Here is an 18,803-nt window from a genome sequence, read left to right on the forward strand (position 1 = left end):
ATAACCTTTGATTCCCTGTCGAACATGAATCTGTCCATCTCCAACTGAAAAAAAAATTCAATGACTCGCCTCTATGTCCTTTTGCAGAAGACACCTCCAAATGCCACAACCCTCTGACATAGAATAAAATCCCTACAGTGTGGAAACTGACCCTTCAACCCAACAAGTCCACACCAGACCTCAGACGTCCCACCCAGATAACCCACCTAATCTAAACGTTCCTGATCACTACAGGCAATTTAGCATGGCCAATCCACCTAACCTGCACATCTTTGGATTGTGGGAGGAAACCGAAGCACCTGGAGGAAACCCACGCAGACACGAGGAGAATGTGCAAACTCCACACAGACAGTCACTCGAGGGTGGAATCAAACCCGGGGCCCTGGTGCTGTGAGGCAGCAGTGCTAACCACTGAGCCACCATGCTTGACAGTGACGAACATCACCTCATCTGTGTCCTAACAATTTTAAATCAGTGCCTCCTAGTTAATGACTGACCCACAAGAGGAAACATCCAGATTGGTACCTCCTCTGCCACAGAAAGTGATTGAGGCCAAAACATTGGACATTTTCGAGAAGGAGTTAGATATATTTCTTAGGGATAATGGAATCAAAGGGTATGGGGAAAAATTGGGAAAAGGAACTGAGCTAGATGATCAGGCATGATCGTACTGAATGGTGTAGCAGGCTTGAAGGGCTGAATGGCCTCCTCCTGCTGCTATTTTCTATGTTTCTAAGACCATTCGGGATCTTATATACGTCAATCAAGGCACCATACTCTTGTAAACTCTAGTAGAGAGAAGCACAATCTATTCAATCCCTTCTCGTAATATATCCAACATATTCCAAACATTTGCCCTGCTCCCATGTCCCAATGCACTGTCAGACAGCTCAAACAACACTACCCATGGTTACATTGCTAAGGCGGGGGTGGGTGTAAAAGGGCATTTTTTTCAGGCGTATTGTACATTTTTGCCAGTTCATTCATGAGATGTAGGTGTTGTTCATTATGTCAGCATTTTTGCAACAATCCGCAGTTGCTCAATTAACTCAACACTCCTCAATGAATAAGCCTAGTGAACTTTCTCTGGGCTGCCTCCAATCCCAGCATGCCTTTTCTCAGATAAGGGGACCAAAACTGTTCACTGTGTTCCTGCTGTGGTCTGACTAGTGCCTTATATAACATTAGCAAGATCTTCCCAATTTTATGCCCCATTCCCTTCGGAATATAGGCCAATTATTCATTTACTATCCCCGTTACCCAACAAACTTGGGTGTTAGTTTTTTTGTGATTCACGCACAAGACTCCCAAATCCCTCTGTTCTGTAGGTTTCTGCAATCTTTACCAATTTAAATAGAACACCGGAACATGGAAATGTAGGAACCGGAGAAGACGATTGATCGTACCATGTTGTTCAATATAATCATAGGTGATTGAACGCTTCAGGACATTTTACAAACCCTATCCCCATAACCCACTGGTAATCAGTAATCTATCAATCTCTACATGAAACACACTGAAAGATGAATTTCCATAGCTCTGTGTGGTAGGGAATTCCAGAAGTTCACAAATGTCTGAGCAAAAAAAAATCCTTCCCATCTGAGTGGCACGCTCCTTTCTTTTTTAACAATCTGCTGCTAGTTCTAAGGTCCCCGTGCAGGGGAATCATCCCTACCTGCACCTACCCTGTCTAACTCTTCAAGTATTTTTGAAGTCTCAATGAGATCACCTCTCATTTAAAACTCAAGAAATACAGACCAAGTTTGCCCAATCTCTCTTCAGAGGATAGTCCCATCATCGCAGGAACAAGCCTGGTGTACCTTCATTGCACTCCCTCAAATGGCAATAATTTCTCTACTGTGGTGTGGAGATCAAAACTGCACACAGTACTCCAGGTGTAGTCTAACCATACTTCGACACAATTAAAGCAAGACTTCACAAATGATGTACTCAAATCCTCTTGCAATAAAGGCTAACACAAGTTACTTGGACCTCTTGTCCTAGAAGACTTCTTGCATGAAATTTCTTGCAGCTTTTCCACCACTTCTCTATTCCTCATTCTAATTTGACTGTCTGTAATGGACCAATGTTTGTTTTACCTGGTTCTGAAAAAGGGTCACTGGACTCGAAATGTTAATTCTGTTTTCTTCCCACAGATGCTGCCAGACCCGCTGAGTTTCTCCAGCAATTTCTGTTTTTGCTTCAAATCTTCAGCAAGCATAGTTGTTAGTTTTATTTTAACTCACTGCTACAGTTCTTCCGGGTACTCCCACCTTGATGAATTTCTTCTGCTCTCTCTATCAGGATTTCCGTTCTCATCTTTTTTTCATTCTCAGTCCTGGTGTGTGACAAAGTCTTTGCCAAAACCACCTTCCACAGCCACATCTCATTCCTTAGGAAATGGCATCAGCTCAGATTCACCCCACGTGGATTATAACTGAACTTTCATCCTTCGTGTTTCGAATCCACCCGGTATCATAGGCATCATAGTTCTGAAGAAGGATCACTGGACCTGAAACATTAACTTTGCTTTTGTTCTCTACAGATGTTGCCAGGCCTGCTGTGTTTCTCCAGCAATTTCTGTGCTTGTTTTAGCCAAATGTTTCCTTTCTATATACCTAGAAAAGTCTGTTTTTCTTTTGCTTGATTGCATTTATATTCTATTCTCCTTTGTCTTACGAGTTTCTTGATTCTCCTTTGCTTTGTTCTCTCAACTTCCTAACCCTCAGAATCATGGCTATTTCTGGTAACTATATAGGCCTTTACTTTTAAACTTATATAGTCTTGAACTTCACTTGTTAGATACATTTGACTGACCTTTCTCCCACTTCTGCATCTTGAAGTTTAGTTGCTGCAGGTCATTAACAGTTATTTAAAGGTTCTCCATAACCTATGTACCCATACAGACATGCTTTTTGATGCATTTTCCCAAGCCACCTCAGTCAATTTGTGCCTTGTCCACAATTTCCCTTAATCAATTTAATTCCTTTGCTTCAGACTGAACTGCATCACTTTCAAACAGAATGTAGAGTTCTATCACATTTTGGTCACTAAACCCTAAACTTTCTTTTACAACTTTATGGGGAGGCAATGGCATAGTGGTATTATCACTGGACTGTTAATCCAGACACCCAGATAATGTTCAGGGGGCACTGGTTTGAATCCTATCTTGGTGGAATTTGAATTAAAATAAAAGGAAAATCTGGGAATTAAGAGTTTAATGATGACCGCGAAATCCAATTTCGATTGTTGGGGAAAAAAACCACCATCCTTACCTGATCTGGCCTACATGTGACTCCAGACCCACAGGAATGTCAGTGACTCTTAACTGCCTTCTGAGCAGTTAGGGAGGGGTAATAAATGCTGGCCTAGTCAGTGACACCCTCATCTCATGAATGGATAAAAAGAACATGATTGTTAATTAGCACTTTATCGCGACACAATACTGGATCTAAAATAGCATATCTTGTAGTTGGTTCGTCAACATACCACTCTAAACATACTCCAGAAACTCATATGCCACAACTTTGGTGCTCATTTGGTTCACCCAGTCCATCTGCAGATGGAAGTCAGCCACCATATCTATGTTGCACATGCTACATGCTTTTGCCACCTCCTCTTTAATGACATTCTACTCACCAGAAACTGCAGATAGCTTTTTTGTGGAATTGTCACACATCTAAGTTTCAATGTGCACAAATTTATGTAACGTCTTCAGGGCTTGATCCCAACACTTCTAGTCTGAGACTAATATTAACTTCTCACTCCAAGATAACCTACTTTGTTACTTATACTTTCTGTCTCAGGGACATGGGTCTCCTACTGTCATCCTATTGTAAGGACTTCACAAGACTGCTCCACTCAAAGAAAAGCTGAAAGCCTCCTTCTCCAAGATTTGGGTATTTCCCTTAAGCTGAAAGCAGAAGTTCCAGGGGCTCCTTTATTTAGTTTGCTGGCCTGTAAAACAATCTGAAATGAGCTAAAGCCTATTAGCTCAAAACGCATTCAGTCTAAAGCAAAAGCTCAAAAACTGTTTAAAAAGAAATCAAACTAAAACAAAATAAAGAACAGCAGATACTGGAAATCTGAAACAAAAACTGAAATTGCTGGAGAACCTCTGCAGGTCTAGCAACATCTGTAGAGAGAGAAATGAAGTTTTGAGTCCAGTGATGCTTCTTCACAACACTGACTGTAAAAATGAGTGTAAAAATAGTATTTTCTAATATTTTAAAAATGAACAGTTAACTTTACATATGTAGAAAATCCATGGGTTACTAACTCAGAACCCAGAAATCCAAACTTACAATAAATAATATCAAAAATACGGAGAGAAATCTCATGTGTTGACATCACATTCTATGTGTTGTTGCCACAGGAGGGCAGTACATGCATGTGCTAATTACCACGTAACCTGTACTGTGGAGACTGTGTGTGACTGACAGAAAGAATATGCAGTTTTCACCATCTCAGTACTCACCAAAGCACTTTGCAGAGTGGGAAATGAAGTAACTGGAGACATGTAGCCACTGTTGGAATGTAGATAACACAGCAGTTAACCTGGAATTTTAAAGTTCCTATAAACAGCAGAGACCAAATACTGAGATAACACAGTGTGGAGCTGGAGGAACATAGCAGGCCAGGCAGCATCACAGGAGTAGGAAAGTTGACGTTTCGGGTCGGGACCCTTCTTTCCTGCTCCTCTGATGCTGCCTGACCTGCTGTGTTCCTCCAGCTCCCCACTGTGTTATCTCAGACTCCAGCATCGGCAGTTTTTACTATCTCTCAGAGGCCACATACTGTTTTCTTATAATGTGGATTGAGGGTTAAATACTAGGTGGGGCTCCCCAGCTATTGTCAAAGCTTTTGAACAATATTATTGCACCTTCTGGAGAGAGCAAACAGCACCTCTGTTTATCATCCTGTGTGAAAGATAAATTCTCTGACAGTGTAGCACCCCTTCAGTAGTGCATTGGGCAGGTCAACCTGAATCTGAAGAAGGGTCCAGACCCGAAACATCAGTTTTCCTGCTCCTCTGATGCTACTTGGCCTGCTGTGTTCATCCAGCTCTACACCTTGTTATCTCTCTTGTTCTGAAGGCTCTGGATTGGGTTTTGAACCCACAACCTCCTAATTCTCTGATTCGTAGCTGGCTCCAACATTGATGCTCATGTCATTATTCCACATTTCTGCCAATTATTAGTCCCCCTCCCCCGTTCCCTAATCATCATGAACCTGTTTATTTTAAAACCTTTCATGGGAGTCACTGAGTGAAAATGTCTGAGTTCCTTCCCCTACGACCCCTTACGTCACATGGACTGTAAGTGGTGAAACCTTAGGATGCAGGTCAGCAGGTCCTAGAGACTTTTTTTGGTGACATCATCCTATTAATTTCTCCAGTACTATATCTGAACTGAGAACCAATGACATATTTCCATATCAGGATGGTGAGTGGCTTGGAGAGAGCTTGCAGGCTGACACGTTATCTTCAGGTATGCCTGGTGCTGTTCCTGGCATGGGGGTGGGGGGCAGGGGGAGTTGGCGTTGACTTGACAGTGATATATATGAAACACGTCAGAGCCTGAGGGGGATTGACACTGTAAATGTAAAGAGGGTGTTTCCTTTTTTGGGAGAATCTGTGGGTCACTGAAGCACTATTCCTTTAAGACAGAGATGAGGAGAATTTGTTTATCACAACGGGTCATGAACTATCTTCTTCAAAATGTGGTAGAAGACAGGTCCTTGAACAGTTTTAAAGCAAGTGTAGATTATTAATTGTCAAGCAGATGGGGGTAAGAGGTTATCAGGAGTCAGTGTGATTACGGATTTGAGGTTGCAATCAGATCGGTCATGATCTTATTGAACGGCAGAACGGATTTAAGGGGCTGAATGGCCTACTTCTGCTTCTAGCTCATTTGTTTGTCTATTCATATATCTGAAATAACGAAAGCACTTGATATGCTCAAGGTGAGTGAAGGTATGACTACTTGGGGGTAGAGTCCAACCCTGGGGGCCATAATCAGTAGACAGCAACTAATTAACGTAACCAGGGACTTTAGGGGAAATATCTTCAACCCACAAATGGGTTAGTATGTGGAACTCACTAGCACAGGAGTAGTTGAGATGAATAACAAATAATGTTTGAGGAGAAGCTACAGATAAGCAGATGATTGAGAAAGGAATCAAAACAAATGTTGATTGCGTGAGATAAAATAAGTTGCTAAGAGGCTTCTGTGGAGCATAAATGCTAGGATGGATCAGTTGGGCTGAACGCCCTTGCACTATACTGTAACCCTATGTCATTATAGATCACTGAGGAGTCCCAGCAGAAGAGGCACTTGTCTGAGTTAAAAGATGGTGTATTGCAACATAGCAAAAGGTACGCTCTACATTATTAAACAAGCATAATTAGAAATGACTCTCAGGAACTCTACAGGACACATCTGCCCCCAAGAAAGGCTAGTGTAGAACTCGCTACTATTATATAAAACAGTTAGTACCTGAAACGTTTAATGTACTATGGGCCAAGTGCTGAAAAATGGGATTGGAATAACTAAGTTGACTGGGGCAGACGTGATGAGCCAAAGGGTCTTTTTCTGCACTATAGGTCTGTATGATTCTATAATATAAACTCTACCAAATAGATAAAAAGGACTGTTCCTGGATCAAGAACCCAGCCAGAGTTCTGTGTGTGTGTCCTATCAGTCTTCCACGTGTTCACCAGAGATTGTATAACACTCAGGGACTGTTCTTAATGTTAACAGACTGTAGCCAAAGCAACAATGTGCCAGAGATCTCACAAGAGACATTCATATATATCAGTCATAATGTAACTAGTCACAAAGCAACTTGAAATAAACGCATTTATTGTTTATCAGGATTGATCAGATCTGAAGAGTCTAAGTGGACATTATTCCCCACGTGGTATACGTAGCTTAGACTTATACCAACAAGAAGTGGTGGCAGTGAATATACCCAAGGCCTCCTAACTGCTTCTGGCAGAAACCAACAAAACTGGTATTCAAATATACAAGACCCATCTCCAAACAAAGTCAGCCGATACCTTCATCAGATTGGGCGGAGCTGATACAACGTCAACATTAGCCCTTTCAGAACCATGACCTTTCATAGCCCTTGCCTCTGGGGAGCATTCCTGTGTGATGGAGATTTCTAAGCAGAGATTTTTGCTGATCGTACTCACTGATTGGCTTCTGCTTTCACTATGACTCCATTCTGTCCAGTCATTCCAACTGTAATGTAACCTTTCCGGGTATTTTTGTTCCAGGTGACGATGTCCAGAAGGTAATAGTACACTGCACGAAGAACAAAGAGCATCTCAAAGCACAGCTTCTGGTCTCCATATTACAAAAGTGACATTGAGGTACTGGTGCTGGTATGGACACTGATTTACAAGAATGGCACCAGAACTGATAGGTTATAACAATCAGGGAGGCACCCAAGCGGAATGACTAGATAATTTTAAATCTGTGAAAAGGTTCACTCAGATGGATAGAGAGAAAGTTATTCTATTTCTGGGAGAATCTAAAACACTGATCATAAATGTCGGAAATCCAATGGGGAATGCAGGAGAAACTTCCTTCCCCTAAGAACTAGCAACAGCATGACCACCCACACCAACTGTACTATGGCATTATTCAGGGCAATAAGCCTACTTTATTTATTTAAATATGGGGTGGGGGCAGCGGATTTCTGCATGTGATTGCCTCGGGTGTTACAGAGGCCAGGTTGGGACTTGGGGGGAGATATTAGAGTCGCAGAATAGAATCATTGAATGCCTGCAGTGTGGAAGCAGGCTATTCAGCCCATCAAGTCCACACTTACTCTCTGAAGAGCATCCCAGCCCCCTACCCTATCCCTATAACTCTGCATTTCCCATAGCTAATCCAACCTAGCCCACACATCCCTAGACACCATGGGGAAATTTAGCATGGCCAGTCCACCCTAACCTGCACATCTTTGGATTGTGGGAGGAAACCAGAGCACCCAGAGGAAACCCACGCAGACACAGGGAAAATGTTCAAACTCCACACAAACAGTCACCCGAGGGTGGAATCGAGCCTGGGTCCCTGGCGCTGTGAGGCAACAGTGTTAACCACTGAGCCACCATGCTGCCCCGATGTATTTTACATACCCTTTCCTCCTCACAACCAACCCCCACGCCCCCACCCCACCCCCGCCCCCCCACCTCTTGGGAACAAATCCCATGTATACACATCAATCTCGACAAGAGTGAAGGCCCTTAACAGACTCATCCATTGATGAAACTCAGTCAGTGCCAATCTAACACTTGAAGTCAGTGCTACCTTGCAATTCAATTTGTTATTCACTGGTTTACACTGAGTCAATCTCACAGTCTGTAGGTTTTAAAAGCGCTGGTGTCTAATTGGTGAAGTACCCGAACATCCATGCAAGCGTACGCATTAGGAGTAGGAGCAGGCCATTCCACCCCTCGGGCTTCCTTCACCATTTAACAAGATCGTGGCTAATCACCCTGCATCCACCTTTCTGCTACTTCACTCACCTGCCAGCTCACCAACACCCCAACTCATCCACCGACAATCTAACCTACCTGTCACCTACCCACGACTAACATCACCGCTTTACCACCTCAACCTCTACCCCACCCCATTGCTATTGACTTGCTTTATCTATTTCTGCCTGAAAAGGATTGAATGACACCCCCCCCCGCCACTTCCACCACTCTCTGGGCAAGGGAGTTCCAAAAAAGATCATCCTGATCTCCTTCTTCAGTTGGGGATCCCTTATTTTAAACTGTGTCTCTCATTCCAGGCTCTCTCACAAGAGGAAATATCCTCTCAGGATCCACCCTTATTAAGCACCCTCAGGATCTCAGTTTTTAATAAGATCACCTCTCATTCTTCTAAACTCCGAGGAGGAAAGGTCTAATCCACTCAATATTTCCTCACACCTTAACGTCAACCCCCACCCAAACCCTCTCATCCCAGGTCATGTGAAGCTTCTCTGAAGTAATTCTCATCGATTTATATTCTTTACACAAAGAAACCAAACAGTATACAGCATCTCAAATGTTTTCTCAACAGTGTTCTATACAATTAACACACAACACTCCCCTATTTTTATATTCCATTCCCATTCCATTAAATGTAACAACTCCAATGCCTTCTTAATAATTTGCTGGACCTGCATATTAACCTTTTGAACTTCATGTACGAGGGAAATGAGGAGAAAGTGGGTAGATGGGATTGAAGGATATGGGGACAATTTGGGGAGATGGGATTGAGGGATATGGGGAGAGGGTGGGGAGATGAGATTGAGAGATATAGGAGGGAGGTGGGATTGAGGGATATGGGGAGAAGGTGGGGAATGGGATTGAGGGACATGGAGAGAAGATAAAGAGGTCGGATTGAGAGTTATGGGAAAAAGGTGAGTAGGTGGGATTGAGGAATATGGGGAGAAGGTGGGGATGTAGGATTGAGGGATATAAGAAGGAGATGGGAAGTAGACCTGAGAGATATGGGGAGAAGGTCAGGGCGTGGGATTGAGGATATGGGGGTAATTGTGGTCTAGACAAATAGAGAAAGGTTGGGTTTGGTTTGTCCATGATAAAGTAAAAAAGTTGATGGCCATTTCCAGTTCCTCAAAATCTTTGGGATCTAAAGTTCCTACAGTATAAAACTATGCATTAACAAAATAAGACTTACTGCAAAATGGATCCTCAGTGGAGGTTTGAAAGAACACCTTATTTGGAAACTTCATTAAGTGGTTGTTTTTCCATTTGTCAATGTGATAACCTAGATTGAAATGTGAAGACATTGTACCTTGAGCATTAATGGAAGTCATTTGACTAAATAATGGCAAAAACCAAAGTCCCTATTCTATGTTATAGTCACCACAATGGACAGATTCTGATCTCAGGATACCTGAAAGTGTCACCCGCAGTAAGTTACATCTGAGTTGTTGTACACAGAATGAAAGAATTGAATTGATACTAGGATCTGCACCTCATGAGGAACAAGGGTCATCACTGGATTCCCCCTTTGCTTGACAGTGCACCACACTCTTTGGTGGCTTTTCAAGTTTGGTCTTCCCAGAGATGCAGAGCACAGCATCCTTCAGAGAGGCCCACTGTAGCAGAATAAAGTTGAAGGACGACAAAGCATGCATCTTCTTATGCTACCAGTTCCCATGTGGACAGTTTGAATGTGTGAGTGGGCGAGTGGATGAATGGGTAAAGTGTCTAGTTGGCTGAGATACGTAGGTCAGTGTGTGCGTGGATGCATGGGGAGTAGGAGGTTATTTGATGATGTGATATGTGCCCAGGGTGGTAGATTTGATTTGATTTGATTTATTATTGTCACATGTAGTGAGATACAGTGCTTTGTGTGCTATCCAGACAAATCATACCTTACATAAGTCCATCAGGATAACGGAACAGAATGCAGAATGTAGTGTTCCAGCTACAGAGAAGGTACAGAAAAAGATCAACTCCAACATATATGGGGTCCAGTCATAAGTCTGATAATAGCGGAGAAGAAGCTGTTCTTAAATCTGTTGTTGGAATGGATGAGGTGGATGGTATGTGATGTGGTAAGTAGCAGGTGGATAGGGACAGGTGGGTGAGATTGAAGGTAGGTGAGGTGGAAGGTTGATGAGCTAGTAAGTGAGTAAGGTGGCAGGTGGGTGAGGTGTCAGGTGGGAGTGGTGGCAGTATTCCTAGCTTCTGATCTCCTCTTGTAGCCATTGTGTTTATATGGCTAGTCCATTTGAGTTTCAGGTCAATGATAGCCCCAGGCTGGTGATAGTGGGAAATTCAGTGATGGCAATGACATTGAATGTAAAGGGACAACGCTTGGGTTTGCTCTTGTTTGAAATGGTCATTGCCTGGCATCTGTATGACACAATATTAAGTGCCACTTGTCAACTCAAGGTAGTTAGTGGAGCTGATTGGGGGCACCAGTGAAAATGATTTGGGGTCAGTTCTGTTTTCCCAAAGACAATGGTATAAGATGAATGATCTATTCATTATAAGGAGGTCCACTACATTAATTCCAGAGGTGAGGACTTTATCTAATGAAGAGAGACTGAGAAGCTTAGGACTATACTGTCTGGAGTTGAGAAGAATGAAAGGAGATCTATTTGAGGTGTATAAGATGAGGTGTATAATAACAGGGATTGACAAAGTAGACATGGAGAGGATGTTTCATCATGTGGGACAATCTCGAACAAGAGGTCATACTTTTAGTGTTAGGGATAACAGATTTAAAACAGAGGTGAAGAGGAATTGCTTCTCTCAAAAGGTCAGGAATCTGGGGAATTGACTATCCCAGAGTGCATTTAATAAATTTAAGGGATAAACAGACAGATTTTTAATTAATAATGGATTGAAGGGTTATGGAGAGTTGGCAGAAAAGTGGAGTTGAGGTCAAGTTGAGATCAGCCATGATCATATCAAATGGCAAAGCAGGCTCAAGGGGCTACTCCTGCTTCTTGTTCTTACAGTCCTATTATATTGAATGCCTTTATTAATGTTCCACTGAACATCTTTTGCTCAGAGGGCAGTGGTTTTGAGTCTCGGCAGACTATCTGGATTGAGGCAGGTTGGACGACAGCTTTATGTGAGAGAGCAGGATGGTTATCGGGTATGAATGGAACTAATACTCTGAGATAAATCGGCACCATCAAAACAGGAGAGGAGACAGCTTATAATGACAAAAACGTTGATCCAGCAAGACACTTACCAAATATTGGATAGGTTTTATCGTGCTCTGTGCAACGGGCATCCAGGAATTCTTCATAAGATGTGCAAGGATAAACAGTAATATTACAGGTTGAGTTCATGGAGCTTATATACAGATAGACAGATCTTTGATGATCGCACACCATATACCTTTTGCCTGGAGGGACAGAACAGCTTAAAAAAATGTCATACACAAACAAACTGACCAGCTACATGCAACTCATATTGAATATTGGTCAGATATCCGCAAACTGTCCGAGTGCCTTGTATTGGCTGACAGCTTGTGGTGACAGGCTGGGACTACAACCTTTTCCCAACGATGTAATGGGGAAAAGGACTTCTTAGAGTAAGTGACTCTGATGATATAATGCTCAATCTTAAGTCCTGGTGAACTTAAGTGAATATCTATCTGTGGTGTTGTGGGTCTAGCTACACCAAATGGACTGTGATGGTTCAAGAAAGCAGCTTATCCCCATCTTCTCAAGAGAAATGAGGGGAACAAGGAAAAATTGCTGGCCAAGCCAGCGATGCCCACATACTGAAAGTGATCTTTTTTTAAAAAGTCATATCAAAGAACAGTGTGCAGGGCTACAAGGCAAGAGCAGGGTAAGTGGGACCGTCTGGATAACACTAACAGTCATCTGCAGTATCATGGGCCAAATGGTCTCATTCTATGCAATGTGATTCAATTCCACATTTCGTATTTCATTGTTCCAAAGTGAACCACTTGAATAATAAAAACAGGAAATACTGGAGAAACTCAGCAGGTCTGGCAGTGTCTGTGGAGAGTTTTGACTCCAGTGACCCTTCTTCAGAACTTCAATCCTTCTCCACTGTGATCTCCAGCTGCTGCTACTTTCTCTGCAGAATTAACAGGAACAACGTCGGCACAAACTACCAGGGAATTGATGGGGTTGCTGGCTCCTGAATTTTGCCCAACAATCATGACATGCTTTTGATCTCAAGTCGTACATTCATGAACACACAGGTCAGGAATGTGTTCAAAGTTTTGATCATCTGTGTTCACACACATGTGGGCTCAGAAGGGTGCCTGAGCCATGATTACTAGATCTTTGCTGCTAATGGAATATTGAATTGATGGAAACAGTGAGAAATTAACAGAAGGAAAAACCAAGAGAACAAATCAATTGTTTCACAGGCAAGTTATGACAGATCAAAACCCCACTCACATCATTTGAGAACAAACTGAATTTTAAGTACAGTAGTCTCCATGGATGGGATAAGATTTTCATGCACTAGATTAACCTGAAGTGAGATGGATAAACTTGGGTAAAAAGGCAAATATAATTCCTTTCAATGGATCACAGAAGATGGAAACAAAAGATTAACAGATCCCCTCGTTCCACATCCCTTTTTTTTTGTCTCCATTGTCTTTTCTATCCAACTGTTGGAGCTATGGCCATGTTAACTTGATGGAAAATGAGAGAAAAAAAACCTCAGAATGCTCAAAGAATTTCCTAAGCAGCAATTTTGGTGCAAAGTGGTGCTGTAAATTATTTCTAGTGCATAGGCGCTGCTGCAATGCAAGGAAGCAAAGCAACCAATTTGTACAAGGTAAGATCCCACAATGGCAATGGGGTAAAAATAAGCTGTTGGTTGAGGGCAGATTGTTCTCAATGCTTGGGAGAACTCCTTCACTTTTCTTCTCGAAGACTGACAGGTTCTTGAATGTGTACCTCAGAGAACAGACAGGGTGTCATGAGAAAGACAGACAATAGTGTAGTGTTCCCTCAGGACTGGGACTTGGATTGCCAGCCTGAATCACACGCCAGGGCTTCAAAGGTGAGGTACCAAACACATAAACGTCTGAACCAGAGGCAAAGGTGTTATCCACTGAGCCAAGGCTGACAACATAGAGATGGGCTGAACTTCACATACAAGGCAGTAGTGAAAATCATCTGTTGAGGTAATGGACCTGATCTTTTTGATGAAATCCTTTGACTGACTGTATGAATGATCAGATGGCTACTTATCAGACACAATTCCTAATTTCCTCTCATTTCCTGCTGAGAGACACTAACAATTCCACTGGCAGAATGTTTGTCTCTAGAAGGTAGACATTCTCAGGTGCGGAGAATGCCACACTGTAACTTCACCTGATGGAGGAGCAGCACTCCAAAAGCGTGATTTCAAATAAAACGTTTGGTCTATAACTTGATGTCATGTGAGTTCTGATGCAGTGAGAGATACTGACCAAGTTTTGCATGAACGTGGTGGGGCTGTTTGAGAGGAAGCCTGGCCTTTTACCTCAAGTGGCCAATCAACAACAATTTTAAAGAAATAAGGAGGAAGAATAAAACTGAGTGTCAATACAAACCAGCTATTATAGTTGCAGGACATCCCGGTTGGTCAGTTCCTCCGTTGGCATAATAGTCGATGTTCCCCAAAAACTCTTCATATCCAAGAGCTACAAGAAGAATAATTATATTTGAAATGTTCTTTTTGTTGTCACATTAATTATTGTCACACTAATAGATCAACAAGGTGGACCTTGAGAGTGGTGTCAGATACTGCAGGAATGATCTGAGAAGGGAGAGTAACAGGTGGGAGTGGGCTTTGATGGGAGAGTTAAGGTGCTAGAGAGATCTTTGATGGGACAGCTCAGCTACAAGGTAAATAGATTTCCTGGGAGAAATATAGCAACATAAAAACATGGGCAAAAAGGGGCAGGAGGAGGCCTTTTGGCCCTTGAAGTCTGCTCTGCCATTCATCATGATCATGGCTGATCATCCAACTCAATAGCCTGTTCCCACTTTTTCCCCATATCCTTTGATCCCTTTAGCCCCACGAGCTATATCCAACTCCTCAGTGAAATTATATAATGCTTTGGCTTAGACTACACTCTGTGGTAGTGAATTCTACAGGGTCACCACTCTCTGGGTGAAGAAATTTTTCCTCATCTCAGTCCTATATGGTCTGAAGAAGGGTCACCGGACCCGAAACGTTAACTCTGCTTTTTCTTCACAGATGCTGCCAGACCTGCTGAGCTTTTCCAGCAACTTCTGTTTTTGTTCCTATGTGGTTTATCCCTGCATCTTTAAACTGTGACCCCTTGTTGTGGACTTCCCAGTCATCAGGAACATCCATCCTGCATTTACCATGTCTAGTCCTGCCAAAATTTTACAGGTCTCTATGAAATACACCTCATTCTTGAGAACTCCAGTGAATCTAATCCCAATCAATTCAACCTCTCCTCATATGTCTGTCCTGCCATCCAGGAATCAGTCTGGGAAATCTTCATTGCACTCCCTCTACATATTCTAAGTATGGTCTTATCAGGGCCTTGTACAATTACAGCAAGATATCACTACTCCCATAATTGAATCTCCTGCTATGAAAGTAGGGTACTGGATAGGTGGATTTCAGCAGAAGGATCAGAGCACCAAAAGGATTTGGTTTGATTATTACTGTCACATGTACTGAGGTACAGTGAAAAGTGTTGCCTTATGTGCTTAACAGGCAGATCAAACTACACAAATGCATCAGGATAACAGAACAGAGCGCAGGATACAGTGTTACAGCTGCTGAGAAGGTGCAGAGAAAGATCAACATTAACATTAAAGAGGATGAACCTTGCTCAGATAATTAGGATAAGGAGGGATGAGGAGGTGGAGGGGTAATATTCAATGGGAGAGTTAGGATAGCTAAAGTATGAATTTTATTGGACTATAAGAAGAACAGTGTTCTGAGACTAATTCATTTCAATAAGACCGCTAGAGAATGTGGGATTTGAATATAGAAAGGATAATTAGAGGACTCAAGAGTGTAGATATATGATTAGGAGCTTGACATAACAAGGGCTGAACACACGGCCAGTGTAACATTTACTGCTGATTAATTACACAGTAGAGGAAAGTTTCCTTGTGCCTTCTTATAGATGGAATATAATGTGGGGCAATATGAAGTTATGCACTTTGGCAGGAAGAATAGAAAAGCTGAATATTATTTAACTGGACAAAGACTGCAGAAAGTGACAGACAGGGGGATTAGGTGGCATCATCGATGAATCACAAAAAGTGAGTAGCCAAGTTAGCAGGTAATAGGGAAGGAAAATTGGCCTTTATTTCAAAGGAAATTGAAAGTTAGGATGTTTTGCTAAAACTGTACAAGGCACAGCTGGGATACTGTGAATAGTTTTTGACGCCTTATGTTAGGAGGGATATACTGGCTTTGGAAACAGTTCAGAGAGGATCACTACATTGATCCTGGGTATGGAGGGACTGTTTCATGGGGACAGATTGAGTAGGTTGGGCCTGTACTCAGTGGAATTTAAAAGAATGAGAGGCAACCTTTTAAAAACATACAAGATTCTCTGGGGACCTGATAGGACAGATGCAGAAAGGTTATGGGAGAGTCTTGGACCAAAGGGTATAATCTTAGGATACAGGGTCACATACTTATGACTAAGATGAGGAGGAATTTCCACTCTCAGAAGGTAGTGAATAGTATATTCAAGGTTGAGATAGATAAATTTTTAATCAGTAAGGGAATGAAGATTTATGGAGTAAAGGCAGGAAAGTGAAGCTGAGGATTATCAGATCAGCCACAATCTCATTGAATGGTGGAGAAGACTAGGTGGGCTGAATGGCCTACTTCTGTTCCTATGTCTTAAGGTCTCAATCCCATGTGATCTGACATCATTGTGATATAGATACATGCTCAGTAGCTGTTATCAGAATATTGGGATCATTAACCCTTTACTCCACTGGGGTTGGATTGGATGTGAGTGTTGGGGGATTGGAGGGGCTAGGTTTCAACGTGAGAATTAGAGAGATGGGCTCCAATGAGGTGGCATGGGAATTGGAAAAATGGACTTTGATAGGGGAGTCAGGTGTGCCTGAAATTGGGAACTTACTATGCAGCTTGTTTGCAGGTATGCTGAGAGCTCCATACTTTTAACAATTCACAATTTTCAAGCTAAGTTATCATTCTAACATGGATCTCAATAATACCATCAAAGTCTGTGTGGAGGACATCAACAAGCTGAGCATCCGCAGGATCTAGTCTGTCTTCCACTCCTTTCCCCCGGAATAAAGGTCCAGCTGGATCAAGACCTCCAAAAGGAATGCAAAATGAACCGATTTATCACTAATTTATCATCAATACATTTCAATAAATGAAAGCAAAATATTGTAGATGCTGGAATTCTGAACTAAAACCAGAAAGTCCTGGAGAAACTCGGCAGGTCTGGCAGTATTTGTGGGGGGAGACAGAGAGGGAGAGAGAGAGACAGTATTAACATTTCAGGTCCAAAACAACCCTGTTCAATGCATTTCTACTGGCACCAGGAGTATTAGCGGTCATAGTTCAGGTATGAGTCTGATCAGTTAATGCCAATAAATGAATCAATTGCACCTTAACTATGGTACCCAGCAGTAGCCAGTCAGTCAGAAATGGGCAGACTGAATCATACAATGTACAATGAGGCCATTTGGCCCATCAGCATATGGTGTTTTGGCACTGTATTTGATTTAATTTATTATTGTCACATGGACAAAGGTACAGTGAAAAGTTTTGTTTTGCAGGTCATATCATACAAAGATCATTGGGTGATTGAAAAGAGCGAGGAATACAAAGTTACAGCTGCAAAAAAGGTGTACTAAAAGCTCGATCAACATTTGATTTGAAATTTGAGTGGTCCATTCAGCAGTCTTATAACAGCGGGGAAGAAGCTGTAGGACGCGTGTTTAAGCTTGGGTATCTTCAATGAATGGAAGATATAGAATGTCAGCTGCTGCTCAAATGCAATAGTCTCTCCTCTGACTGTGGATTCAAGTCCCAGTCTTGAGGCTTCAATACAAAAAGCTAAGTCTGCACCATTTACTGCGGTGATGGTGGCACTGCGGTAATATCAGTAGACTAGTAATCCAGAGGCCAAGGTTAATGTATTCGGGGATATAGGTGCGAATCCTACCATGGCAAACAGTGAAAATAAATTCAACTAAAATATCTGGAACAGAAAGCTAATTGCTATAAAGGTGACCATGAAACCAATGGCAATTGTTGTAGGAATCCCATCTGGTTTACTAATGTCATTTGGGGCAGGAAATTTGCTGACTGTACCTGGTCTGATGGATATGTTACTCCTGACTTACAGCAATGTGGTTATTACTTAAATACTTATGAAACAGCTGAACAAGCCACTCATTTCGAACGAAATTAGGGACTTTGGAAGTGATGCCCACACCCCGTGAACAAATGTAGAAAATCAATCCCCAGGAGCATTCTGGATATTGGCAGCAGAAGTGTCAGATTTGAATTTTGCTGACTCAAGTCGACCAGCTTCTCGCTCAGTTGGTTAACGTGTTATAGCGCAACTGCACCTTTTGATTTGATTTATTGCAGTCACATGTGCCTAAGTACAGTGAAAAGCATTGTTTTGTGAGCAGTACTGGCAGATAATAGCAAACAAAGACATACAGACAGAGCAAGGCACACAATGTTACATCTGCACAGCAGGTGTGCAAAGCAAGATCAACGTTAGCAAGATCAACATTATTTGAAGTTAGAGAGGTCAATTCATCAGTCTAATAACAGAAGGGAAGAATCTTTTCTTGAACCTGTGGGTGTGTCTGTTCAAGCTTCTGTATCTTCTGCATCTTTTAGTATTCGACCCTAGCAAATAGTCAAGCAACAGAAACTGGGTCATAGGAGACATTACATAAAGGGGAAAGGGTCAGCTTTGGATAATTCAGTAGCACTCTTGTCTCTTAGTATGTCAATCTAAGCCTCACTTTGAACAGATAACCCAGACTCACAGTCTACTGCAGTACAATGGGAGCACAGTCAGACTGTTACTGTTCAAGGGGAGGCAACTTCCTAGTGGTATTATTGCTGGACTGTTACTCCAGAGACCCAGGTAATGTTCTGGGGACCTGGGTTTGAATCCCACCACGGCAGATGGTGGAATTTGAATTCAATAAATATCTGGAATTAGGAATCTAATAATGACCGTGAACCAATTGTTGATTGTTGGAAAAACCCACCTGGTTCACTAATGCCCTTTAGGGAAGGAAACTGCCATCCTTACCTGGTCTGGCCTACA

General features: G+C 42.2%; 1 protein-coding gene across 3 annotated transcripts in view; it reads right to left on the reverse strand.

Moving 5' to 3' along the window:
- LOC109936230 (lipase member H-like) overlaps positions 1-18,803 on the reverse strand; it is a 33,408-nt gene that overhangs the window by 2,460 nt on the left and 12,145 nt on the right. For 2 of the 3 annotated variants that reach the window (XM_020534846.2, XM_048603000.1), the window contains exons 4-8: positions 16,711-16,812; positions 14,076-14,165; positions 11,739-11,894; positions 9,702-9,791; positions 7,199-7,310 (exon numbers count right to left, since the gene is read on the reverse strand). In XM_020534846.2, the coding sequence (XP_020390435.2) occupies positions 7,199-7,310; positions 9,702-9,791; positions 11,739-11,894; positions 14,076-14,165; positions 16,711-16,812 (550 nt within the window). The remainder of the gene's footprint in view (positions 1-7,198; positions 7,311-9,701; positions 9,792-11,738; positions 11,895-14,075; positions 14,166-16,710; positions 16,813-18,803) is intronic. The other variant, XM_048603001.1, reaches the window with a different exon arrangement.

Source organism: Rhincodon typus, chromosome 11, assembly GCF_021869965.1.
Source record: "Rhincodon typus isolate 14 chromosome 11, sRhiTyp1.1, whole genome shotgun sequence".
NCBI classification, from domain to species: Eukaryota; Metazoa; Chordata; class Chondrichthyes; order Orectolobiformes; family Rhincodontidae; genus Rhincodon; species Rhincodon typus.